The sequence below is a fragment of the Aedes aegypti genome, chromosome 2 (assembly GCF_002204515.2).
Source record: "Aedes aegypti strain LVP_AGWG chromosome 2, AaegL5.0 Primary Assembly, whole genome shotgun sequence".
Lineage (NCBI taxonomy): Eukaryota > Metazoa > Arthropoda > Insecta > Diptera > Culicidae > Aedes > Aedes aegypti.
Window position 1 is genome coordinate 293,184,430 of NC_035108.1, and position 27,048 is coordinate 293,211,477.

At 37.1% G+C, this 27,048-nt stretch overlaps 2 protein-coding genes across 5 annotated transcripts in view; one reads left to right on the forward strand and one right to left on the reverse strand.

The window, feature by feature from the left end:
* The window catches only part of LOC5564490 (titin homolog), a 16,682-nt gene extending 3,529 nt beyond the window's left edge, over positions 1-13,153 (reverse strand). The window contains exons 1-6 of one of the 3 annotated variants that reach the window (XM_021845384.1): positions 12,959-13,153; positions 12,590-12,882; positions 3,630-5,444; positions 3,148-3,569; positions 2,956-3,082; positions 2,746-2,889 (exon numbers count right to left, since the gene is read on the reverse strand). In XM_021845384.1, the coding sequence (XP_021701076.1) occupies positions 2,746-2,889; positions 2,956-3,082; positions 3,148-3,569; positions 3,630-5,444; positions 12,590-12,869 (2,788 nt within the window). In that variant the 5' untranslated portion in view covers positions 12,870-12,882; positions 12,959-13,153. Of the gene's footprint in view, positions 1-2,745; positions 2,890-2,955; positions 3,083-3,147; positions 5,445-12,589; positions 12,902-12,958 lie in introns of all 3 variants that reach the window. The other 2 variants (XM_021845382.1, XM_021845383.1) reach the window with 2 other exon arrangements.
* A 4,128-nt stretch (positions 13,154-17,281) lies between these two features.
* LOC5564502 (glucose-6-phosphatase 3) lies at positions 17,282-24,886 on the forward strand. 2 transcript variants are annotated; one of them, XM_021845385.1, is made up of 4 exons: positions 17,282-17,658; positions 17,747-17,911; positions 23,797-24,393; positions 24,452-24,886. In XM_021845385.1, exons 1-4 carry the CDS (start codon positions 17,651-17,653, stop codon positions 24,681-24,683), a joined length of 1,002 nt encoding a protein of 333 aa, XP_021701077.1. In that variant the 5' UTR covers positions 17,282-17,650; the 3' UTR covers positions 24,684-24,886. The 2 variants fall into 2 exon arrangements, with proteins under 2 accessions (XP_021701077.1, XP_001648840.1); XM_001648790.2 differs by having other exon boundaries at positions 17,282-17,654.
* Positions 24,887-27,048: the final 2,162 nt, after the last annotated feature.

Below are 27,048 nucleotides of genomic sequence, written 5' to 3' on the forward strand. Positions count from 1 at the left end.
CTACACGCCACCGAAGATCGTTCTTAGCACTCGGCGTTCGAAAATCCTAAGAGCTTGCAAGTCCTCCTCGAGCATAGTCCACGTCTCATGCCCGTAGAGGACTACCTGTCTTATGAGCGTACATCGTACATTTGGTGCGGGAGTGAATCTTTCTTGACCGCAGTTTCTTCTATAGCCCCCCTTATCCCGGCACATTTCAGCTCGCGACACGAAGCCTTTGCGGGATGTGTTGAGCTTCTGATAGAACTTCCGCGTTTCTTGAGAACGGTACAGCAACTCCATCTCTTGGTATTCCATCTATTCCAGGCGGCGCTTTTGTCCCGGGTTTGCTGTTTCCGTTTCTTGATCTCCGTTCCACATTTCCGACAATGCTTTTGGCAGCGGCGTTAATGGCTGCTTTGACTGTCCTCCAGCAGTCTTCAAGAGCGACCCTTCCGAGCTCGCCCTCATCCGGCAACGCTGCCTCAAGATGCTGTACCTAGATTGTACCGAGGCGGGCGTCGGTACCGTACATCGTTGATGACGGATAGTTTTGGGCGCAGTTTCACCATCACTAGGTAGTGGTCGGAGCCAATGTTAGCGCCACGATAGGTTCTGACGTCGGTTATATCGGAAAAGTGCCATCCATCGAACAAAACGTGGTCGATTTGTGATTCTGTCGGCTGAGGTGATTTCCAGGAGTACCGATACGGGAGGCTGTGCTGGAAATAGGTGCTACGAATGGCCATATGCTTGGAACTTTCATTCCTTCAGGTACGCGAGGAACCAATGGTACGCCATGCCCAGCATTTAACAATTACGTTTCAAATATCTTTTTTCCTAAAATATTGTCATTAAGAATTTATTCACAAATTCATCCAGAAATTGATTTTTCCAGGCAAATACCAAAGATTTTTTTTTAAATTATTGGATAAATTTATCGAAAAATCCAGGTGATTTTTATGAAGGAAATATTAATTTGAACTCTGAAGCTTGTGTTACTTTTAGTGTAACCCTCGATGATCTCCTACGAGAATCTTTGAAAGACCTGCACTCTTGAGGAAGTTCTTAGAGAGTTTACTAGATAAACTGCTAAGATAATTGCAGAAAACAAGCAGTTGAATCTTTGGATAATATCCTGCAGGATTTAAACTGAATTCCTTGAAAAACATAGGAAAAATCCATTACAAATTGATTGGAGGAATTACTGGAATTATTTGCTGTAGTACAAAGTGGTGTGAAACCTTCAATAAAGAAGCCATAGAGATTTTGCTTGAGGAATTTCTTGAGACATGTTTGGAAAATGAGTCAAATGAGTCAAATTTATTGAAGAATCCCTGGATTAGTTCTAAACAAATTTCCTCGTGTATTCTCTAGAAGAAGTTTTCGGAGCCATTCCTGGGAATAACAGTGGTAAATTCGTGAAAAAATCAAATGGAAATTTCTTGCAGAACGGCGTAGGGCGAGTCTGGAGCGAGTCCATCTAAATGCCCGTCCACGCTCCCTCCGGAACAGCGTCATGCTGAGATTGCCTCTAACTCGAACCAACTACGGACTTCACGGAGCACTTAGTGGGTTGCAGCGAGTGTTCAATAAAGTCGCATCATTGTTCGACTTCAATACCACCCGAGAGATGCTTCGCCGAAGGTTTTTAGCATTTTTTGACGAACGAAGAGTTTAATTTAAGTTTTATCTCTTGACTGTTTAGTGCTTTTGTTAAATTTTTGTCCTCTGATTGTTTTATATATATTTTAGACATCATTGGGGCTACAATTTGCCTGTTGATGTGTTTCGAATAAATAAATAAACTAAATAAATTATATTTTGATTAAATAAAGGAACTATTTTTTTTTTTTTTTAGGGATTGTTGTTGGGGTTCTTGAAAAATCGATCGACGACTTTTTCCAAAAACTCTCAGGAATCTTTGGAAGAGTTCCTAGTGGACTGGTGAAACCAGTAGAAGAATTAATAAAAAATAATGGGAGGAAATACTGGTACATATTCTGGAATAACTTCCAGAGTAATATCTATGGAAATTACAGAAGGTAGAAGCGCTGGAGTGCTCAAGGATTTGCTCAAGCAAATTTTGCAGACATTACTGTAAGCAATCCTTGAAAAATTGCTGGCAGAATTTATAGGTGAATCGGAGGTAGCGTTAGAAGAATTTCTGGAGTGGTCCTGGAGAAGTCCCTGAATATAGGGTGCAAAGCTACTTGGGCATTTCCATGATTCATTTTGGCATGGGGAGTTTTTCTTGACCGAATTGTTTAAAACTTTGCAACAACAAGCACTTCAATACAACGCATGTTGTGGCCAAATAAGAGCTCAGAAGCTTTCAAAAAACCCCACTGCCGAAGTGAATCAAAAGTGCTAAGAATAGGATCCGGCTCCCTACTCTAGAAGAAATATCTGGAGAAATCATCGAAAGCGTTCCTGAAGCTTTTCCTCGAGAAACCTCAGAAAAGTTTCCTGAAGAACCTGTGGAATAGACGCATAATAGTTTCTGAAGGTTTCTTTGGATCCCTTGGAATTTTGCAACAGGGTTCACTGCAAGCAGAATGACGAACAAAGTGATTTAAGATACGAATTTGATTGAAACATACATTTGAGACCTTGTATTTAATAAAAATGCTACCAGCCCTGAATGGCCTGCGATCAAAGGAGTGCAACCCCATTTAATAGCCGTGTTTTAGACGTTCTAGTTTTTGTAATTATGATTCTAATAGTAATGACAATGCAATGCAGAATGTTTAAATAGGGACTTACTTGTATTATATGCAATCTTCTGCTTCATGATCTGCTCCGTCCAGTCGATCTGCTGACTAATGTTGATTTTCTCGAAAGTGCTACTGACAATGTCATTCAGCTCAGACTCCACCAGCGCAATAATATCGGCCGGCAGTGGTTTCTCTGTAATAAAAAAACGTTGAAAATTAAAAGGCTAGTATTAGAACGTTCTATGAAAGTCATAGGTACCTGCTTCCAGTTTAACATCTGCATCTTCCTCCTCTTCGCTGCTGTCGGAGATTTCCACGAGTTCGTTTTTACGAGGCATCTCACAGAACAGCAACGGCTGTTGATCCAAGACCGCTCCGCCCAATACCTGCAAAGTTGGGAACATATTCATTGATGCAGGATTTGCTGAAACCATTATAAAGACTAACTAACCGAATATTTTTGCACCACTTCATCGTAACAGCTCAGACAAATGCGTTGTTTCTTGGTCTTCTTGGGGATTCCGAAGAAGTTCAGCACGAAAGCCGGCGCCGGAGCTGTTTCCCTTGTGTCCTTTTTGCACTCGGCATTGATACACTCGACGGACACCGTTGACGATTTGGGTTTGGATAGTTCCTTGGCCGCAGGTTCGGATTTCTCTGGCGGTGCTGTTTTTTGTTCTGTGGAAGGAGTGGCCGAATTGGCCGTTGTCGTAACCGGTGGTGGCGTTTTCGACGGTGGTTTGGATGCCGATTTGCGGTCAGTGGTCACGTAGTTGTCTACCATAACAACGTCCTCGTCGGAATCGCCGAATACCTGTGGCACGGTTTCTTCCGGTGCAGTTTCCTTCTCTTCGAACATCCCCGTATTTTCATCTAGAACAAAACGCTTCGTTGGTGTACCCTTTTCTGTTTCACCCTGATCTTTTGTCTTACTTTCTGCTGCAGCCTTGTCTTTCGAATCATCGACTTTGGCGGTTTCTGATTTACCTTCAATCTTCTCATCTTCCTTTTGAGGTTTATCCGTTTTGTCGCCACTTGTTCCGATGGTCTCTTTTTCATCAGGTTTGGGATCGTTTGGAGATTTTTTGGAGTCTGATTTTTCTGATTCTACTACCATTACCTCGTCGGAATCATCTTTCTTTACTTCACTCTTGTCCTCTTTTTCCAAAACGCTAGGGGTTTCATCGTCTTTTTCCACCAGTTTATCTTTTTCAACCCCTGTTTTCTCATCACCCTTTTCTTCATCCTTCCCTGATGGTTTGGGATCATTTTCAATCAACACAACATCTTCGTCTTCCGAAACGACTTTGTCCGATTGAGGTTTATCTTCGTCATTCTTTGAAACGTCTTCAGACTTCTCTGTTGCTTTGTTCAGATCCGCTGCTGTCGAGTCTTGATCATCAGCCGTATCCATCTTCGATTCTTCCTTTTCTTCAGTACTCAACCGCAGTTTCTTAGCTGCTGGTTCACTTTTCTCTTGGTCAGATAATTTTTCGGCTTTGGATTCTGACTCTTCTGCAGTAGTGTTTTCGTCATCTATTAAAATTATGTCATCTTCCTCATCTTTTTGTTCATCGTCGGTTTTCTTTTCAGGCATGCAATTTGATTCTTCAGTCGGATCTTTCTTCTCTTCTACTAGTTTTTCTTGCGGTTCTTGTGGGGATTCACTAGGTTCGCTTGCAGTAGACTTTTCTTGTGCTTCTGGAGTGACAATTACGTCATCTCTCTTGACATCTTTTGCGTCTACGATTGCGTCAGCGCTTTTCAATTCCTCATCTTCGACAATTAGGGTGCTCTGATTCATTGCTTCATCTTTCTTAGTGGGTTTAGTTACTTCCGATGTTTCTTTTTCTTTACTAGTTGAACGACTCTTTCCTTCTTCAGTATCAACATTAGTTTCTTCAACTTCCATTAGACTGTCTGTCTCTTGAATTGTTGCTACTATTTCATCAGCTTCTTCCATTCCAGCACATTCGTCAATTTTTTTCTCTTTACATTCTACGATTTTTGTTGAATCTTCTGGTGTTTCAAGCAGATTATCACGGTTTTCAGCCTCAGTTTTCTCTTCAATTTCGTTGATTGACACAGAAGGTTTTTCATCACCTTTATCAACTGAAACGACTTTGGGTGATTTGACTTCCTTATCTTTCGTATCATCGTCTTCTTCCGTTTTTAACTCTTCTAATTCTTGGTCTTGGTCGCTTGAAATAACTTTATGTGACTTGAGTTCCTTATCTTCCTTCGTTTTTAATACTTCTGATTCTAGTTCTTGGTCGCTTGAAATAACTTTATGTGACTTGGCTTCGTTATCTTCCCTCTCATCTCCTTCCACCGTTTTCAGTACTTCTGATTCTTCGTCTACATCCATCTCCAGCGATTCACAAGTTGTGAGCTCAGAGACAACCATTGATTCCAACATGTTATCATTTGAACTGTTCGCTTGATCCTTATCTTCTTCCCTTACTTCCGAATGGCCAGTATTTCCTTCAGAAACATCAGTGGTTGGTGTCTGCATTTCAGTTTCTAGTTTGTCGTTCGAATTACTTGCACAGTCGGCTATTATATCAGCGCTTTCGTTTTCCTTATCACTCTGAGGAGCCTTGTTGTCTACTTCCATTCCTAGCATTGGTTCTGAATCTGGAACTTTAGGCGATTTGACAGCTTCAACATCTCCCTTGAGATCCTTGACTTCTTCTGTAGCGGAATCGTTACTTGCTTTGCTGCCTTCGCCGTCTTGTTGGCAAGGGCCTGGTATAAAAATAATTGTGACTTTAATAAGTAACACGATCAAAATAGTGACTTCAAAATGTAATGTTTGTATACGTTAAAACCGGATATTAAAAAACGTTTATCATACTAATGGATGATAAATTATATATATTAAATGTTAAATGTACAGGCGTCGTTGAAAAAAAGTGCCCCCCCAGGATTGGAGTTTGTTTAGTTGATGTCAAGCACTGCTTTACCCCCGATAAAATAAGAACTGTAGCAGAAGATGATAAATAGACTCTCATGACGTGTTGCGGATCATGATTGTTACAGAGAGCGATAGAGATATGTATTCTCAATTTTATCAGAATTCAACCCCTGAAAATGTAGTAAAGTGTAGTAATTTGAAGTATTTTCTTACGGTCACTCTAAATTTATTCTGGAACTAAATTTATTTGCTTGCCATTCGCGACTACGGAGGTACAGCGCGTATTCACTGGTTGGAACACGACTGCCTTCCATCTAGCGAATCCGATCCGTTAGTTGGAACGACTGACAGCTGGTGAAAATGCTCCACACTAACGCATCTGGAGAGAAAATCGTCACGAAACGCACATATGCATACGCATTTGTTCTATATATGGAGACTGCAATGCGACGGTACTCAGACGTCAAAGTCAGTTTTGACATTTTCTGTTGACATTTGAGTGCTTTTTAGTTGGAATATTTTCCAACCAGCGAACATCCAACCATCGAGTAATTCCATGTAGCGGACCCCCAACGAGCGAATCCCCACTGTAGTTGACCGTAGGTATGTGTGATGCTCCGATTTTTTTTTGCATGAAAAGGAAAAGGAGTCAATTTTAAATGCTTATAAAATATCAAAACACAATGATCTTCTGTTAAGTGTACGGGGTTAGACTTCTGATAATCTATAGAATCAGAAGATCATTGAGAAAAATATAAAAAGTAGAATAAGGTATTTTGCTTTTTATATTTTGTAGCCCAGCAAAAGTCTATCAATATATACTGAACAAATTTGAATAACTATTGTAATTAATGTTTATATAAGCATTTTAAATTTTACTTCCTATATCTTGCCGGGTAAAATTTTCGATGCTTCACACATCAAGCAAACTTTTTCCAGGTGGCAGCACCATACCTTCGTAGAATCGAATGGCGCATCATGAAGCAGGATCAATGAAAAGAGTATGACTAAATGATAGTAGCTACCTACATTGGAGGTATTATTTTTCCTCGTTTTCCTACATGTGTCGATGGAGTCTACTACTTGAATTTCCAAATCTATGAATTCAGAAGAAACAAACTTGAAGAATGAACTTCCGGTATGTTTCTGGTAAATTTTTATCCCGCGCATTTTTTTTTTAATTTACCTCGTAAATAGGGACAATGGAAAAAAAAAATCCTAAAATCCGTAAAATTAGACATTTGTCGCGAAGTTTAAACCAAACAACAGCAGCCCGAAAAAAAGAGCGACAAAATTTCATAGAATCGAGTCAAAATTTCTACACAACATCAACTCATTAAAACAAATGTTTTCTTTTTTGGTTCTTCTTTGCTAAGATTATCGAAGGATTCCTACAGGACTCATCTCACGTGATTTTCAAGAATTCAAGTAAAAATTTATCTAAGAACTTCTTTCAGGATTCGTCCAAGGATGCTTACGAAATAATTTAAGAGATTTTTTCACGTCATTCATTATCCAAAATTACCGATCGAAGGGACCGCAACGAATCGAATCTTCAGATTTTTTCCAACATGTAATTATCTAAGCCGCTAAATCAGGGCTGGTAGAGACTGAGACCTTTCTTCTTCTTCTTTCTTCTGTGCGAGCTATCACTTGACTTGCCAGCCTAGTTGACTATATGCTGTCGAGTCCGTATAAATGACATAATGATGCAGTAGTCTTTCTTCAACAGACTGCATGGCCACAGTCAACGCGTTCAATTCTGCCGCTAGCAGCGCTGATTGCTTAATTTTTATCGTTGGTATGTCATACCATTCCTTCTAGTGTCGAGTTTATTTCCACTGTGTTCGATACTTGGTTCTCCGTAGTTAACCTTCTGAAATATATCGTCTCCATGTAGAAGCACTTATCTTTATTTCGCGTCCTCGATTGCTTGCACGTTCCTTACATGTTCAGCAATAACATTCTTTCTCTCGAAACATCCTGCAATGTTCTTGACAGTGACGTAGTTGAATTGTTCCTCTAATGGTTCTTGTCCTGCTAATGCCGTTAATGCGTTCAGCGAAGTGCTTCACATGTACACGGTGATTTCCCGTATACATTGTTTTTTTTTTACTACGCTCAACAATCGTTTGTTCGTCTTTTTGGTGTTAAATATTATCGTACACCCATACCCCAATGTTTTCGGAATCCAAAGAAGGTTCGAGGTAATATACTGTGTATTTAAACGATTTCTTGACTACAGAGTTGACTATCTTCGTTGCTGTAGGTACCAATAAGATCGGCCGCTTCCCTGCAGCAGTATTCTGATCCTCGCCTGGCTTCGGTATTGTCACTACCTTTAACATCTTCAGCGAGTCGTCCGGGCTTCCGTTCTTCCACATCCGACCCAGGTTACAATACTCCGAAAAAATTTGTTAGATCAACTTCAACTACTTTGGCAGTTGGACCAACATAGATAAGACGCTAGTATCACCTTCAAATAACTCCCTTTCGAAGCAGTATCTTGAGTGAAATCTTGTACACCTTCTTCAATAACTTGTACATTTTCTGGCATATCTTGAACAATACACAATGAATTAAATTTCATTACCTTTTCTTGGAAACCTCGGTTGGCGGTCTCCATTGTACTACGATCTGCTTTGCTAATCATCTTCTCAAGTTGTTCCTTTTTGAAGACTCGGTGTGGGTTGTTGAGCCCTATCCTATCTTTTCGTTCACTTCTGCATGATTGCTGTTCGCAATGCAGAGAAATTCGATTCCTCATCGGTGTGTCGTCTTCGTATTCTTCTGTTCATCCTTTTCTTTTACGTCCGGCTTGTACTGCCGGCTGCACTGGTTGTCGTTCGCCGTTATTGCTTCTTCAGTGACTTCCGGTTCTCCGTAGCCACTTCCGCGAAGGTCTCCGGTAAGGCTGGATAATCTTCGTAATTGTTAAGCAGTTCAAACTGATTCTGACTGAACATTGAACTCACTCTAGCTTCTGCGTAAGTGAAATTTTGCTTGGCACTGATTGCGTTTATGTTCGCTTGCTTTTTCTTCTCAGGGCATGTTGTGTCCATTGTTTTGTGGTTCATTTAGCAACTAGCACATTTCACCGGGTTTTCACAAGCATCGTAGTGGTTTGTTTCTTCATATCGGTCACCGCAATTCTTGCAGCGTTCGACTCCTTTGCAATTGAGTATTCTGTGGTCATATCTTAGGCACTTTTCACACAACTCCACCTTTCTGATGAACGGAATGTTACGCTCATCTGGTTCAGCGGTATTTGAGCGTTGTTTCCCCTCCAGTGCAGACGGCGTACCCGAACGAGACTCTTGCTGTCCAAACCTTGTTGTACCTCTTCCACAGTGATTTTTGTGATTTATATGCTATCATTTTGCAACAAAGATATCTATTGACACCAAACCAAAATGTATTCCTCAAGAATCTTCTTAAGAACAATACTCGACAGTTTTTATTTACAGTATGACCCTTCATAATACGGTAAAATCAATAAATGTACATGGAAGTCGCATAATAATGAACGCACTATGTACGGTTCGATGAAACCACAGTTTGAAATCGTCATATCTCGAAATCCAGATAATATAGAAACTTGGGGTCTTCAGTAAAGTTGTTCTGGAGGTGAAGCGCTATCTGATGGCACCTCATTTAATTCGGAATTTGACCGCTAGGTGGCACTAGTGGGCATGGAAGTTTTACTTTTATTTTGCAGATTTTTCAGGATTCTGACCATTTAGAAGGATGTCGTCTTCGGCAAAGTTGTGTAGTAAGTTAAGAACTATCATTTTTCGTGCTAGTTGATTTAAAATTTTGCCACTAGGCGGCGCTAGTGAGCATGAAACTTTTGTTTGCAGATATCTCAGGAGCCTGACCACTTAGAAAGATGGTGTCTTCGGCAAAGTAGTTTGGTAGCTCATGGGCCATCATTATTTGAGCCAGGAAATACGATATTTTGCCATCAGGCAGCGCTAGTGAGCATGAAATGTTTGTTTTGTGGATACTGCAGGATCTTGACTTTTTAGACAGGCACCTCTGGCAAAGTTGTTCAGAAGCTCAGGGACTATCATTATTTTAATAAATCTCTAACTTTAAGGATTAAACAAAGAAAGAATTTGAGCTACTGAACAACTCTGTCGAAGACACCATCTTTCTAAGTGATCAAGCTCCTGAGATATTTGCGAAACAAATGTTTTATGCTCACTTGCGCCGCCTTGTGGCAACATTTTAAATCAAACAAATCAAACAATGATAGTCCTTGAGTTACCGAACAACTTTGCCGAAGACGCCATCTTTCTAAGTGGTCAGGATCATGAGATCTGGGAAACAAAAGCTTAATGCTCACTAGCGCCGCCTAGTGGCAAAATCCCGAATTTCTTGGCTATGATAATGATAGCCCATAAGCTACTGATCAATTTTGCCGAAGACGCCATCTATCTAAGTGGTCAGACTCCTGAGATATTCGCAAAACCAAGGGCGTTGTACAAAGTACAACGCGCGACTACTCGCGTTACAAAAATTCGCGCGACGACCGAAAGGTTAACCAGGATTATTTAAAGGATAACTCAAAAAATACTTCAGAGATTCCACCATGAATTTCTTCAGAAATTTCTCCAAAGATTCTCCAAGAATTTTTCAAGGATTCTTGTTTATCCAGTGATTCTTATATCGATTTCGGTAGGATTGCTTCCAAGATTTACGTTCAGGGCAACTCAAGGAATAATTCCTACAAACCCTAATCCGATTTCTTAGGATTTCCTCCAGAATAGTCGTTTAGTTTTACCAAGATTTCAACCAAGAATTTCTCTAAGAAATTACTCTAGATTCCCATTGATTGAAAGTTCAGCAGACATTCTTTAAAAGTTTCTAGAGCGATTTCCCAATAAATTTCCTAAAGTAATATCGATAGGGAATCGCCAAGAGCTTTTTCTTAAGAAATTATAAGTGAATCCCTGGAAAAATCCGAAAAGTATTGTTTGAACATGTGCTTCTACAACTTTTGCAAGGATCTCTGAAAACTCCCTAACTTCCGAGTCTTGGAAATGTTTCAAAATGAATAAATTAGGCTGATACAAATATTAATTTTCTTTTATGTCAACCCCCCCCCCTCAGAAAAATTCAAAAATTTTGAAGGGGAGAAAAAAGAGATTCATTTTTTTTTTACCTCAGTCAGGTTTTTTTTAATTTTTAAAGTGGAAAACAGGTAAAATAAAGATCCAGAGGACGATTGAAAAAAGTTTAACAACTATCGTTAAAAATAAAAATTCGAAAAAAATAACTATTTTTCATATTTTTTTTTGTTCCTTATTTATTTTTATAGCACCCCCCCCCCTCCCCCTCGTACCTTCCAAGTGGTCTCCGACATAAAAGAAAATTAATATTTGTATCAGCCTTATTAAAAAAAAAAAAAACAAAAAATTAAATAAATAAATAAATAAACATAAAAGAAATCAATAGAATCCTTGGGTAAAAATCAGTAGGTTTTCTGGTGGCATACCTTGAATCTCTGAAGAAACTTAATGTAGAAATGGTCGGAATAATTGCTGTAGTATTTGCTAGGGTGAAACCTCAAATGGAATTTTGAGGAATCCATGGAGATTTTACTTTAAAAATTACTCGAGGATTATTTGTAAGAATTGCAGGAATAATGCGTGGATAAAATGTTGCATAGGGTAGGTCTACCAGTTATGGACATAATGGTTCCCTATTTCGCCATACGTGATAATTCGATTACTTTCAAATTTTTAATCATTCTTTGTGTTTTTGTAGTTTGATCTATCTATCTATCTATATAAATAAAAATGGAATGGTGTTTGTATGTCACGAAATGGCTTACGAACGGGTCAACGGATTTGAAAGATTCTTTCTCAGTTTTGTTCGTCAGGGGTTCCGACATGTTCGTGTGTATAAAAATCCCGGATATTCACCGGGAAAGTTGAAAAAACGAGCGCGAACGAAACTGTCATTTTATATGGGACGATCAAAAGCGTTTTTCAATAGCCTACTTGATGGCAAGACGAAGTTTGCCGGGACCACTAGTATATAAATAAAAATGGACTGGTATTTGTATGTCACGAAATAACTTCAGAACGGGACACCCGATTTGCACAATTCTTTCACTGTTGTCTTCTTGAAGGGTTCCGACGTGTTCGTGTGACGGAAAAGTTTAGGGCAGTTGTCGAAAAATTTTGTAAAATGGGGGTGTACTAATATGTCATTATGTGTGAGAGATTCCGTGGCATTTTTCAACAGCCTACTTGATGGCAAGACAAAGTTTGTCGGGACCGCTAGTATCAAATAAATCTTGATGTTGAAACATTAAAAAATATTCAAAATGTGAGTTTTTGAGAAAGCACATATGACCAAATAGGCAACTACTGTAGCCATAACTGGTACACTTTCTCTATATATATTTGTGGAGGAACTTAATGATGAATGCTTGGCCAAATGTATTGAGGAATTCCTGGAAGAATTTTCAGTAATAATCCTTGGAAGAACGTTGGAGGTATTTATTGAAGGCCATTAACGAATTTCTTCTAAGACTTCGAAATAAATCTTTGGGGATTTTCTTGGAAGAACTCCTGTAGGAATCTTTGGAAGATTTGCTAAAGCAACCACTGGATAATCAGCGGAAAACTAGAATTGGTGAAAAAAAGGAAATCCTGGAATAGCATTTTAATTTTTTTTAGAGTATGAAAATTGCTAATTAGCTAATTTAAACCAGAATACACCGCAAGGAGAAGGAAAATAGTGACTTTAGAGACCATTTTGGCTAAAACATAATTTTTTGAGCTCTTAAATTGTAAATAGAGACTTGCACTGAGACTAAATCTCTAAAAAGATACCTGCTACTAGCCTTTATAAACAAGACGCGTTTAGTATCACTGTGGGCTGACAAAAACGGGTCCCACTGTAGTGACCATTCTACTGAGAAAGTGGCTTTAGTGACCAAGTCATTAAAAAGATAACATACCTTGCTGCACCTTATCCTCCGGAGCCTTCTCTTCGACAGGTTCAGGATCACCAGTATTGATCGGTTCTACTGTTTCGACTGTTTTATCATCTTCATCTTCAGCAACGGTTTCACTTTTTCCCTCAGCTTCCAAAGGGACATTCTCCACAGACGTCTCGACCGAAGATGGAGGCACTTCAGCTTCTGCCTTATCATTCCCGCAAGGAACCTGTCCGGCATCATCCGTAACTGCCGATTCGCTCTCCATTTTTGTTTCTTCTATAACTGGCACCGGTTCCATCGACTCCCGAACACTGCAAAATGGACAACAAACTTTTCTAACCTCAATCTTTTCCATCAATATACATATCCACTTTTCTCCTCACTTACCGCTGCTATCCGGAAACCAATAGTTTTAAAACGAACTGGAACAATTACGCGACATTTGGAACTAGAAATTAGACATTTTCCGCAAACGAATGCAGCTGGAAAAACACTTTTTCTACGAGTTAATTTTCTTCTCAGCTTTTCGTTTGACGCTACCCACTTTTTGTTTGATTTTGATTGTTTTTCTTTTACCGACGCTTCGTCGTCCTGCAGGCGTCGTGGGCCCACTGAAAATAATGTGACGGATGAGTTGAGGGGCTCGTCAATGTGGAAGTGGAAGGCTCTGTTTCAGATCCTCGCTGAAGGTGATTATGAATTCTCAAAACAGACTGTTGTGTTAAATAACATGTAAATCCATTTACAATGTGACATTATAACTGATAAGTGAGGATTACAATCTGCCAACGGCAGAATTTTATTTGATGAGTGCTTCTCAGGATATTTCTCAATAGTGTCCTAAAATGTTTAATGAAATCTTGTTTTTATTGAATAACACGAAAGAGCATGTTACTGTAACGACTTTAGCAATTTATTTAAACTTTAATTTATATATTTCGTCCATAAATGAACCTTGACACTTTTGATCATGTTTGACGTTCACTTAGTCGGCAAAAACACCACAGGGGTTTCAGTTTTAACACTGGGGTTGTTCTTATCTGACATTTCGGAAGGGACACAGAAAACAAATTTTGAGTTTAAGCCAAGGGGTGTGACAAATTCTTGAATAAATATAAAAAAAAGTTTTTTGAACTTAAACACACGAAAAACATCAAAAAATTGAGTAAACATGTATTTTTGGCCTAAACTTGAGCGTTTGGCACTAAACTTGTGACAGACCTTTAGGACCCTATTATCAAAAAAATTGAAAATACCTTAGATGCCAATTCCGGTCTTGAAAAAGGAAAACAAATTATTACTAACTAATTGCGAAAAAGCTCAAATACTTGCTATGCAGTTTGAAAGCACGTATAATTTTAATTGAGGACTCAAAATTCCAATTTAAAATCAAGTTACTCAAGACTTCGAAAACATTCTCAATCAAGAGAACATTTTCGTAAATTCCTGGGAGACTAATTTGGAAATAATAAGAACTATTCAAAAAATTCAAATATAAAAGTTGCTGGCGATGATGAAATTTACTACATCCTCATCAAGAAACTTCCAGAGAGTAGCTTATCATTTTTGGTTGATATACTTAATAAATGTTTTCAGTTGAGATATTTTCCTGATAAATGGAAAAATGCCAAGGTAGTACCGTGATGCATCAATATCCGGACACTTAAGGCAATACAAAACTTCACACTCTGGTTTGAATATGTTTTATCCACATTAATTCAAAGTTCTGTCACGAAACACGTCGTTTTATACAATAGCTTCATTGTAATGTTAAACATTTCTGAAAAAGTTACGTTTTAACTCGAAATTCGTTAAATTAACGTAGCATATCTTGTCTTTAAATCCGGACACTTTGAGCAGATGTTGTCTTCAAATCCGGACACTCTTGATTCAAAATCCGGTCAACTGTATGTCATAGTCAAATATATGTTAAAAAAGTATACGCATTGCAGTAAAACTTAATTGTATATCACATTTAAATCAATTTGACGCATGTTTGTTCCATACAGTTTTCTCAACAGTTGCGCGTACGTAATAATTGTCATTTATTAACCAGAACTGAAGCGCCTTTTGCTCGAACAGCATATTTGACAGTTTTCCGGCATTGAGGAATATTCTGATCACTTATAATGTTCTTAGTAGCAATGCTTGGAGTTTTTTGTATACACATTTACACAACTTGTAGGTTTAACTTTCCAAACATTAACACAAACACGTAAAACATAAGGTTTTTCTACTATGTCCGGATTTGAAATCACTTGTCTGTAAATCCGGACAGTCACTTGAAATACAATTAAATATATACTTTCTGCATATTCCATGACAATAGTATTGTCAAAGTGATTAATCATCATGCAGTTCACAATTTTGTGCCAAACACATCATGAAATATATATTTCCAGCACATTATCCGAAATCAAAATTTGTTCGTATGTGCGTCGGCTTTTTGACTGAAAGCACTTGTACAACGAAGACCTGACATCTAACTGAAACAACGTACTTGTTCCTATTTTTAATATTTTTTCGGCAATGGTAACTAGATTATAAAATATTCTTAAATGATCAGCAATGTTAAAGTTAAACTTAAAGAATAAAAATCAGAGTTATAAGCTTTTGTTATAACCTTTAAATAATGGATTTCATTGGAGTGCCCGGATATTGGTACTGTCCGGATTTTGATTCACCACGGTACCAATTTTGAAACTGGACAAAAATCCTGTCGAAGGTTCGAGCTATCGTCCAATCAGCTTGCCTATCTCTATCAGTTAATTTTTTGAAAAGGTCACTTTAAACAGAATGAAGGTCCACATCGACGAAAATTCATTTCTTGCCAATGAACATTTCAGATTCCGAAATTTGACATTTGACCATTCATCTATTTTTACGTGTAACAAACTTGATTTAAAATAAAAAAAATAACTTTCAAAAATCACATTGAGGGCATTCAAGCTAAATGTAACAAATACGTAAAACGTCTTTATCCACTTATTAATAGAAAATCAAAACTTTGTCTAAAGAGCAAGCATTTTCAGGCCAGCCATGTTGTATGCTGTACCAATATGGACTAGCTGTTGTAATACCAGGAAGAAAGCTCTGTAGAGGATTCGAAATAATATTTTGAAAATGATCCTGAGGCTCCCTCCCTGGTATAGCACTAATGACCCAAGTAACCACGAAGCTATATATGAATACTTTATGTTTGCTCTATAGTATGCTATCAGATTTTGTTTTAAAGTGACATAACCTTTAAGAGCTTTATAAAGCATAATTAAAGTGGGAAAGGGCCCCACAACAACCAAATTAATGCAATACTTGGTAAAGCAGTTTTAATGCACTAAAGCATTTAAGTTTGTATATTCAGGGTTCATGATGTATATTAGCTTAAAATAATGTATGTTTAGGCCTGCGTTAAAAATAAACAAAACAATGAATCCATTGACTACCTTTCAATGATTTTCTTTACCAGCTTAATGATTTTATTTGTTGGAATCAGGATTCGAACCCACAACTAGGATGATGGTGTGCTGGATGCCTGGCGCATTGGTGTTCTGTGCTAAAGCTGCTGATGTAATAAGGTAGGATAAAAGTTCCTCATAAACGAAGCCACTGTGTGTGTTAACATTACTATTCGCCCAGTTATTACGAATAGAAAGAATTCTCTTCGGCGATTAATTTCCTTTCCTCACCAAATGAAACATCAATAGAAATAATTTGATCACCATTCTTTCTCGTAGAGGAAATAACAGAACTTAACCCACAAAACAAAGCCCTAGCGCATTAAACAGATTTCGGGGGAGAGAAATTGATCGACATTTCCACTAGCTCTTTATGAATAAAAGAGTCTCATAGATAAAATACAACAATTTTGAATGAATACATATATCCTTAGATCATGAAATGGGGGTTCGAGATGAAAGAAAGCCATTTCATTATTCTTCCATATCCCACAAAACGAAATGAGCGAGTGCGAACGTGCTCGATCGTCCTACTTATTTATTACAGATTCGAGTGCGTTTAATGAGGTTATGTAATCTTGTATGACAGCATAACTGTATATTCACTCTAAACGCTTAGCATAATGCTATATTAAAATAATACTACAGAGCATTTACAACGTTAATCAAATGCATCATTGCTTGACAGTTATTGAATAAATGAATAATAACATTATTAATGCAAAAAATGTTGACTTTCGACCAAATTAATGCAATGGTATAATGCTTGTGATTACTTGGGATATTTATTTATTTTGTCACACCTTACTCTAAGGCTACAGACGTGCACAGAAACTCTATTCCCAAGTATCTACTAGACCGATAATACACCTTTTTGGGTTTATAGGGCTATTATACCAAAGACATAAGCTGTATAATAGCGGAATAATAGCACGCAGGGCGAATTAAAATGTTATTTGGTTACTTGGGGTATTGCAATTTTATGATACGCATTTGCTTAACGTGTCCATTAGATTTTGTATATGTATTATGACTCAATACTCAATACTCGACGGTCCCTTCAATATCGAGTTATATATAGAGATTTGATAATGGATTGGAAGTCCTAAATCTAGTAACCATAGTTAAACATAGGTTCTCCAAAAAGTCATCAGTCAATTTCGCGCCAAAACATATTAAAAGGCAATTCCCAATTCAAAAGCACGTGCTACGTCCGGCGCATGCGTTTCGCTTTGGCATCAAACCCGTATCAGGTATTGATTTTCTGTCAATTTAATAACATACACACCAGTTTTAAGTCCTTCTACTTTCCTGATCCTTAATCAGCTGATGCTGACACATCCTAAATTATTTGCACTTTATTCCAATCCCTCTCCCTTCCCATTACCCCCCAGAAAAAAATCTGCTCTAGGTTTACGTATAGCGAAAGGATTCACGCCCAGTCTGCAGCGTCGAAAAGGCATTGAGGGCAAAAATAGAAACTGGTGATGAGCCTTCACACTAAATAATCGGCGAAACAGTTTTCCGATACATTTCGATCGTTGGTTAACCATTTGCGGCCTGGTTATGAAATTGTACAGTTATCTTTTGAAGCGTGAAATATATCAGATTTTGTACGTGCAGGATGTGTAAGTAAGGAGACGCTTGCCAATCAATCACACATTTGAGCTATACCGTAGCACTGATTTTGGCGTTCGATTCGCTCTCAATTGCTTTCCAGTTTTTCACGATATGAAGACTTCCTGGCCCTCATCACCAAGGCCTTCGATCCGAAGATTTTGTTCCTTACGGTTATTCCACTGGTGGCGGGGCTCAGCACTCGCTTGTATTCCAGACTACTGTTGAGTGTACTGCTGACTGAGTACGCCAATACATTGATAAAATGGTGAGTTAAATTTTGATTATTGAAACATAATTCGTTTCCCAATTCATTATAATTTCTTTTTCTCTTTTTTTAAATTCTTCAGTTTATTTTCAAACATTACTTTCATTTAATAAGCACTTTGTTCAATTCAAAAAATGGTACCGTGAAACGGAATAACTTTGAAAGTTTTTTGGGCGAAAATCTGAATATTTCTGCATTTAATTTGAAAGATTTATATTTAATATATTTAAAACAAGTGGTATCTCAGTGATCGATTGCAGTTGAAAGTTTGCATAACGATTTATTTTGTAAGGACCGATAATTCTTCATGTAATTAAAAGACTTTTCGATATTGGGTGACTTTTATAATGGGTATGTTAACACATGAAAATTGACAACCATGATTGATTTTGATTTTGATTTTTATATTATTTTTTTTTTTTTCATAAAATCACAGAATTTATAAAATTACCTACCAAAATGTTTTAAGTTCAAACATACATGATAAACACCATTATAAGTCTGTATAAATCAATACAAAATAATATTCCTGAAAAGATATCGATTGATATTCACGTTTCCACATTGAATTCAACAAAAATTAATTGTTTTTAGAATATGTAAAAAGTTCATTTTGAACAAAACCAAATGAGTAACTTAGACCAACGCCTCTAGGCGTTTAATACTGCAGTCAACTCTCCCTTACTCGATATTTTGTATCTAGATATCCAGTTAGAAAACCATAGTAAAAGTTGGTTTACAATCAGTGGCGCGGGAAGTGGGTAGGACAGGTAGAACATGTACTACGTACAAAAACACCTGGGTAGGACAGTTCAAGGGTTGTCCTATTCACGATTCAACAGAAAAGCTTAAACTATTTATCATCTGTTCAACATCCATACAATGTTGTGCATGACCCCCAAACATTATGACTCATGTGAAGAACAATAGAAAGTATCAATAGAAAATCCTGGGAAATAAACTGTAAGTTTTATTACAAGAAATTTCTTTAACCGTTAGAAAATCAAGTGGAGCAGTTTTCTATGGTATTCCTGATAAATGAAACGAATAGATGGTTTCTTAAAAATATCTACGGCCACGGCTGTTATGGGGCAAATTGCCATGAGTAATTCTTGAGAAGTTTCTTGAACATTCATAGTGTTTTATCAGAAGATTATTGAAGAATCTTTAGATGAAGTAATGGATTAATCTAAGCCCAGTCGCATCGTATTATACACAGCACGAGTGTGATAGTGCATGCAATTTATGAACGTGAGATCACTCTTGATATAAATTATAATTTCCTATAGAACTCCCACAGCAAACCCTCTAGAAGTTCTTGGCCAATTTAGAATTGTTTTTTGGTTTTGACTTTATTAACGAGATTTTTAGCCCTGGGCTAGTTCATCTCGGGACCAACGGCTTTACTTCCCTTCCGAAGGAAGTCGTCACTATAACTTTTTACGTCATTAGTGACTATGTCGGGGATGGGATTCGATCCCAGGTCCTCGGCGTGAGAGGCGAGTGTTCTAACCCTTACACCAGGTCCGTCCCCTTAGAATTGTCGTGGAAAGTTCTAAAAGTAGTTTTTAGTTAGTTCCTGAAAAATGATTTGATCAAGTTTCCAGTAATATGGTGTGACATCATTCATAAACATATTTAAACCAGATTATGACGGTTTTTTATTTTTTTTTGCAGAATTGTTGAAAAAATTTTAGTGATATATTTGATAAAGTTTTTGCACAAAACATTTGTTAAGAATCGTCAGTTTCTTCTGAAAATTTTTCTATTAGTCGGGTCACCTCGGTGCAAAGAGAGAAAAATTACGCAAATTACACAATTTTTGTGATTCAACTTCGTAATGTTGTCTTATGTGGAGAAAAAATACGAGATTTTTCGAATTTTACCATTTTTTCAAGTGTTTTTTTACAAAGCCAAATAAAATTTCAAACAAAAATGTATGTAAAACACCTTTAATACAATGTACTTGAACTCACGACGGTGAAAGATTTTGATAAAAACATATTATACTAGTTATTTTTCAACAAAAACAAAATTTAGGGTCTGTGCTGACCAGATAAAAAATGATTTTCTAAAATCAAAATTTTCAATGTAAACGATTATTACATCAAACAAATTTATCATAGATGGTTGTTGAAATAGCCAATAAAAAAATACAAAAATATAAAAATATTTAATTATTTGCAAAAGTATAATGATTTCCATTATCAAAGTCGCGCCCATACTTTCTGGGACACCCTATAAGAGAACTGCCTAGTTGAAATCTTATATAAATTCTGAAAGATAATTGTATAGAAAATCTCAACAAATTCTTGGAGGAAGAAGTTATTGATTGAATTCTAACTGTTTTGACCGGGAATCTTGGAAGATGTCCCAAGAAAATCAATGGATGAATCATTGGAGAAAGTCACAAAAAAATTTGGAGGAATTCTGATGATTTTTGAAATAATCTTTGGAGAAATTCAGTTTCTGTGGCTCTCCTTGGGTAAATTCAGGTTGAATTCTTGTGGAATCCTTAACAAAAATCTTTGGGAAATTCCCTAGGAAATCTCCTTCAGAAATTTCCGGAGCAATATATCTGAGAAATTTATCTGAATACATATCTGATGAAATTCCTTAATTGAAAAAGACGAAAAACTTCTTGTGGTAACGACTGACATGAAAATGATGGGTTTAGAAACGAAGGGATGTCAGTGAAAAATAAAATAGTTTTGTGAAAATCTACATTGAAGTTTTTTCAACAATTTTCCATTCTATATGTACAAATTGTATGGGAATCAAACAAAAAAGTTCTTGGAATGTGTTTTTTTCTGTTGAGCGGAAAAATAAGATAATTTCCTCAACTCAAAACCGTCCAAATGTTGTCACTTTCAATTTCCAGTGATTCCATAGGGTTAAGATTTTTCTTAGCTTTACTGTGCACACAATATTTGCCAACGTTTGCCCTACCCATGGTTTAGAACGTGGACGCGCCTCTGAGAACATCGAAATGTGGAGAGTCGACTGTATTCGATAATAACATGGTTTTAGGCGTTTTTTGAACTGTTTTACTTATCTTCATCAATATTTTATCGTTATTTAACGCTGATTTATTGTAATATTATACAGATCCGCCGTAATAAAAGGGTAATTCATATATCGTATTAAATGAAGACAAAAATAACCATTTTAGTTATTCGAATTAACTAGTAAAGAGCCATTTAGCTGCACAGACTGTAACTTAACACTAGAGACAACGGACTAACACAGACGAGAAACATCCCTGATTAGTATCAACGGCTGAAGCGGGAATCGAACCCACACTCCATGACACGATGCGTTCACAGCCTGACGATGCTAACCGCTCGGCTACGAAGCCCATGAAAGATTCTATGGTGAAAATTTAAAAAACAATATAAATGGGGTTGAATTTTTTATGATAAAAGAAATAAAATATTTTTAGGTGTATATTTTTTCCTTGTGGCCCTAGTGGTTCACTACAACTTCTGTGCAGAACATTTTTCTCTAAAATCAACAGTTTTGGAACTTGAATTTTCAAATGAATTGTATGCAAAAACTCATAGGCCATTTTCAAAAAATATTCTTGAATTGAAATGATTAATTTGTCATGATCGTGTGTATTCAAATCATAATCATTTGGAAAACACTGGTGGTTGAAATTTACGGTTATGTCGATGCTCCAAATGTGTACATAAAAATAAACTCACAATTATTATTTTTTAGTTTTTACTTCAACTGATATTTGAACCACTTCGGCACTTTGAATATTTGAAAAGGTTTTGAGACAAAAGGTCGAAAGACAAAAAGTCTTAAGGGAAATGGGCGAAAAACGTACCCGTTCGGACTAGGGGAGGTGTACCAGTTTTGGCCACCCTAAGGAAAAATATTGTTTATTCGTAAATCAAAAGGCCTTTGATTACTGTCAATACGTTAAACGAAAGCTTTCAATCCATGCTCACCATGAAAAATATAAAAACTAATCAGAAACTTTGTTTTTATATTAAAAATTGAGGTGGCGAATACTGGACCACTTGCACCAGTATTCGCCACGTTTTTAATTTCGGTTTCTGAATTCGCCACCTACGTTGATTTAGTATGGAGGGTGGCGAATCAGGAATACCATGGCGAAACAAGGTGGAAAGGAGCAAAATTTTCAAGGAAGGATTTTAAGGATTTTTTTCTTTTATTTTCTGAGCAAATTCTGAGGTTTCTATAAATGTTTCCGTATGATCTTAAAGTAATTTAGCAAACATTAATTAATTGGCAACCATATATGTCGTAAAACGGTATATAATCCGCGGTAACAAATAACTGGTACATGGCGAATACCGGTACACCTTCCCTACTGTGAATACATTTGACAAATTGTTGGCGGAAGTTTTGGTGGATTTTGGCGAAATCATTATATAGAAGCTCCTTATCGGACTCTTGGAAAGGTGTTTGGTAGACTCCTGACAATATTGTGTATTTCTTTCACCACTGGGCTTCCGAGGTGCGGTCTCATAAGTGCGAAAGTGTGAATAAAAGCTCAGGATTGATCGAATTGTGTTGGTGTCTTCAGAGCACATACTCTTTGATTAGCGAAGAATAAGTCCCCCGAAGACACCTTCCCGATTTTATTGAATTGCGCACTTTTATTAGCGTTTCAACACTTGTAAGTATAAACTTCTGCGATTGTCCAGTGGTGAAAGAAATGCACATTATACTTAGTGAACTTGTTGTTATTTATAGATAATCTGGGTAAAATTCTTGCATTTTATTCTATTCTATTGTAGTAATTGTTCAATTGAAGAGATTTTTATTATCATTAGCTGTATTATGAAGATTTCCAGCCCTTGGTTGTTTCATTTCCAAGGAAGTGATTGTGCATTACTACATCGCTTTCAACCAAATAAGCTCTAATTTTGGGACAGCTGTTAGAATTTCACGAAGAATCGAATAAGCATTATGCATTTGAAATTACTTTTTTGCAATTTCTCATCGTAATAGGCTGTTTTTCATCACGCCAATCTGTCATGAAACGGCCTACTTTCCTGCACTGAAGTATGTAGTGCAGAAATAGTAATTTACGGAACAAGTTGCCTAATGATGATTTTTACAGCTCGAGTTGTAAGTTTATCCTACGAGGCTTTCCGAGTAGGATAATTAGGACGAGTGCTGTAAAAATCGAGTTCTCTAACGAGTTACGTACAACAGTTTTTGCAATTTCGTAGAAGACCACTTGAGGGTATCAAAAATAATATCGGAATTCATTCATTATCATTTCGAAATTTCTGAAAAATTGATGTGTAATGATTCATTGCGCAACTCAAAACAGTTGCGTAATGAGAAAGCGTTGCGTAATGAATCATTACAGCACTGGTTTTAAATACGTAATGACTTTTCCCGCACTGCATACAGATTGGCGTGATGAAAATCGCACAGCATGACAGTTTGTCGTGATGAAAATCAGCCTATTACGATGAGAAATTGCAAAATAGTTATTACGCAACTGAAACCAGTGCTGTAACGATTCATTACGCAACGCTTTCTCATTACGTAACTGTTTTGAGCTGCGTAATGAATCATTACAAAACCATTTTTCAGAAATTGTAAAATAATGGTGAAAAAATTCCGATATAATTTCTTATACCCTTAAGTGGTCTTCTACGAAATTGCAAACAATGTTGTACGTAACTCGTTGCAGAACTCCATTTTTACAGCAAGCCTCGTTGGATAAATTTACGACACATGCTGTAAAAATCATCATTCTGCAACTTGTTCCGTAAACTACTATAGTTTCATTATGTTTATTTTCGAATGCATGTATCATTAAATCTATATTCCCACAAAGCATTACATTAATTTCTTGGCTTCAATGACAAATTTTCTTCCATATGTTTCAGGATCCTCGCGGAAGACCGCCCGTTCTGGTGGGTTCGGGAAACCAAAGAGTTCACCACGCTCAACCGTCCAAAGTTGTACCAGAACGAGTTGACCTGCGAGCCGAGTCCGGGAAATCCGTCCGGTCACTTGATGACTTCCACAACCTACTTGTATGTGATATTTTCCGTGCTCGAAGAAGCCGGAATGCAATATGGGAAAATGGTCGTTGTCGCACTTCGCGCCTGTTACTATCTGTCGCTGCTCTTGATTGCCGTTTCGAGGATGTATTTTGGGTGCCATTTTCTACATCAGTGCATTATAGGAATCCTGCTGGGAGTAGCGATGACCAAACTGACCATGTCGCTAAGTTTTGAGAAATATCTGACAAAACTGACACGTAAGCGAAGACTGGGATATTGCAGCCTTATTTGCCTGATACTATTTGTGGTCTATTGGGGTCAGAAGCTGTTCGGAGTGGATCCGCAATGGTCGGTGAAGATGGCGTTCAAATGGTGCGATGATCCTTTTTATTTGGATCCGAGCACTACTCTAGTATTCAGTATTATACGTCTCACCGGATCGTTGGTTTCCTTTGCCGTTGTTGGACCTGTTCTGAAGTAAGTTGGTTTAAGCAAGCCGCATGAACACCGTCTAATCTTGTTCTACGCCTTACAGATCGGCGCCGCTTGACTGGAAACGGAGTGTCCCGCTGACGCTGATAATGATGACTATCAAATGGATAGCTATTAACTTCACGCCACGTTACTACGGGGTTATAATTTACTATCTCTACACGTTTTTAGTGCATCTGATTTTCACCTACGGCTATATGCGCCTTGTGCCGGCCTTAACCAGCATCCTAGTTGACTCCAGAGTACAACGCAACAGCAGGCCTAAAATTAATTAAATTGCTACTCGCTGGCTGCAGTAGGCAGTTACTTAAACATAGTTTATTGTTACAAAAACATCTTCGATCAGGCTTATTTGAGGCACATATCAAGCGCATTCTTTCGCATCGCTTACACTGTTACTGAAACATAAGTAAATTTCCTACAATGATTCTAAATAAAACTAAATAAATATTCTTTCTTATGAATGCTTTATAAATTACTCCTAACTTTGGTTCAATTATTTTTCCCGATCAGATCTCCGAATTCCACACTTTAAGAAGTATTCTCACATAAATCAATTTTTAAGGGCAATTAGATGGGGTCAGATGGTTTTTCAGATCATTTCCCCTCGCATTTTTTTCCTACGTAGAAACACGGGAAAAAATTCTGTGGTTGAAATTACTATTTTAGCTGACTACGCCCATTCTTGAAACTACCATGGAATTTCAGACCAATTTACTATGTTTACGATACATCCCACCTCAATAGTACTGTTAAGGCTTTCCGAGTAGATTAAGAAGTGGTTTACGGGCATGTTGGAGATCATCCCTAAAGCGAAGTTGATTGCTGTCAGCTCAGCAATACAAACCATGCATGCTTTTCTATTGAAGACACCGAAGCCAACGGATCCATTGATGGGGATACTGTTTGTTTTGAAAACAGCTTTTTCTTATTCTTTTTGGCATTACGTCCTAACTGGGACAGTGCCTACTTCTCAGCTTAGTGTTCTTATGCGCACTTCCAGTTATTAACTAAGAGCTTTGTTTGCCAAAGTTGCCACTTTCGTATTCGAATATCGTGTGGCAGGTACGATGATACTCTATGCTCAGGGAAGTCAAGGAAATTTCCATTGCGAAAAGATCCTGGATAGACCGGGAATTGAACCCAGACAGCTTCAGCATGGCTTTGCTTTGTAGCTGCGGACTCAAACCACTCGGCCCTTAAGTATATCTGATACCAACCGTAAACATAGGTTTGCACCAGAATAAACACTAAATTTTCACATAAATATTATCCAAAACAGGATTAATTGTAATTAGAGTGTCCATTTCCCGGCCATTTTGCTCGTCCCGGGATTCGGGATAAAAATCTAAGCTTGTCCCGGGATCCCGGCATTTTTCAATTTTTTAATAAAACTAGTAATTTGGTTGAAATGGAAGTACAAATTCAAAAATACAATGTTTTCTCAATGAAATAAAAAAATAATGTAGCTTTTTTATATTGAAAAGTTACATTATCTTTTTATTTCATTGAAAAAACATTGTATTGTTGAATTGATTATAACAAATCACGTATCATATGTGCCTTCCTTTTTCTGATGAAATAACTTGACAAAAATCAAAACCTAGCTTGACTAATTACGGGTGTGCTAGGGATTTTATTATTCAAATTCTCTATAACACTTATGGAATTATGGCTAAAAATTAGGTCATTATATTGAAGCAATTTGAAAAGTCATCAAAAGTTTAGCACAAAATAACGATGATAGATCATCGAAGGTATTGTAGAATATCATGCCGAAAGTTAATTACCGTAATCCGGGGGCAAATTGATCACTGGGGTGAATTTGATCAGGTCGGTACCAAATAGCATTTCCGTTCAAGGATGCTTAATACTTCGTTGGCATCACAGACATTCCATGTTTTCTAGTTTATGGATGTCTGATGATGATTTTAAAATATTTCATTTTTATTAAGGTCAGTTTTGCATAAAAATATTCACAGTTTTTGAAGGTGTTAGCAATACTGTTGGAAATGTCGGTACTAAACAATCCGCTGGTGCTAAGCCTGCATGCAAACTTTGAGTGTTAAAAATGTTGTGTGAGCTTCAGTGTGAATTGCTAAACTCATTTTTGAAATCGGACTGCATTACAAGAATAGTTTTTTGCTCATAAAACCGTTTATTGTTGATGATGTTGGCGTATTATGCAGATTTACTAAGTTTAATTTTGCAATAAAATGGTTACCTACACGAGTTGTAAGAATTTTGACAACATTTTTAGATTCAGGAGACCCAAATTTAGTAGATAGGGAAATTTTACAATCTAAAATATGCTTTATTATATAGTGATCAGTTTCGCCCCAATGTGTCATTTTCAATTTACGATATTGAAACTAATTTTATGAAATGTTAAATTTTATTTCATAAAAAATCGATTACATAAACAGATAGAGATCAATGAAGTACTGATTTTACCGAAATAAATTTGACAATATTTGAATTTCAAAGGATAATATAACAAAAAGTTGTGAAATAGTGATCAATTTGCCCCCGGTTTACGGTACTTAAAATTATTGACTATTATTGACTGAAGTTTGGTGTTCAACTGTACTTTCAAATTGTCTTTCTCATCCTAGGCTTATACAAACGGATAATGTTGAA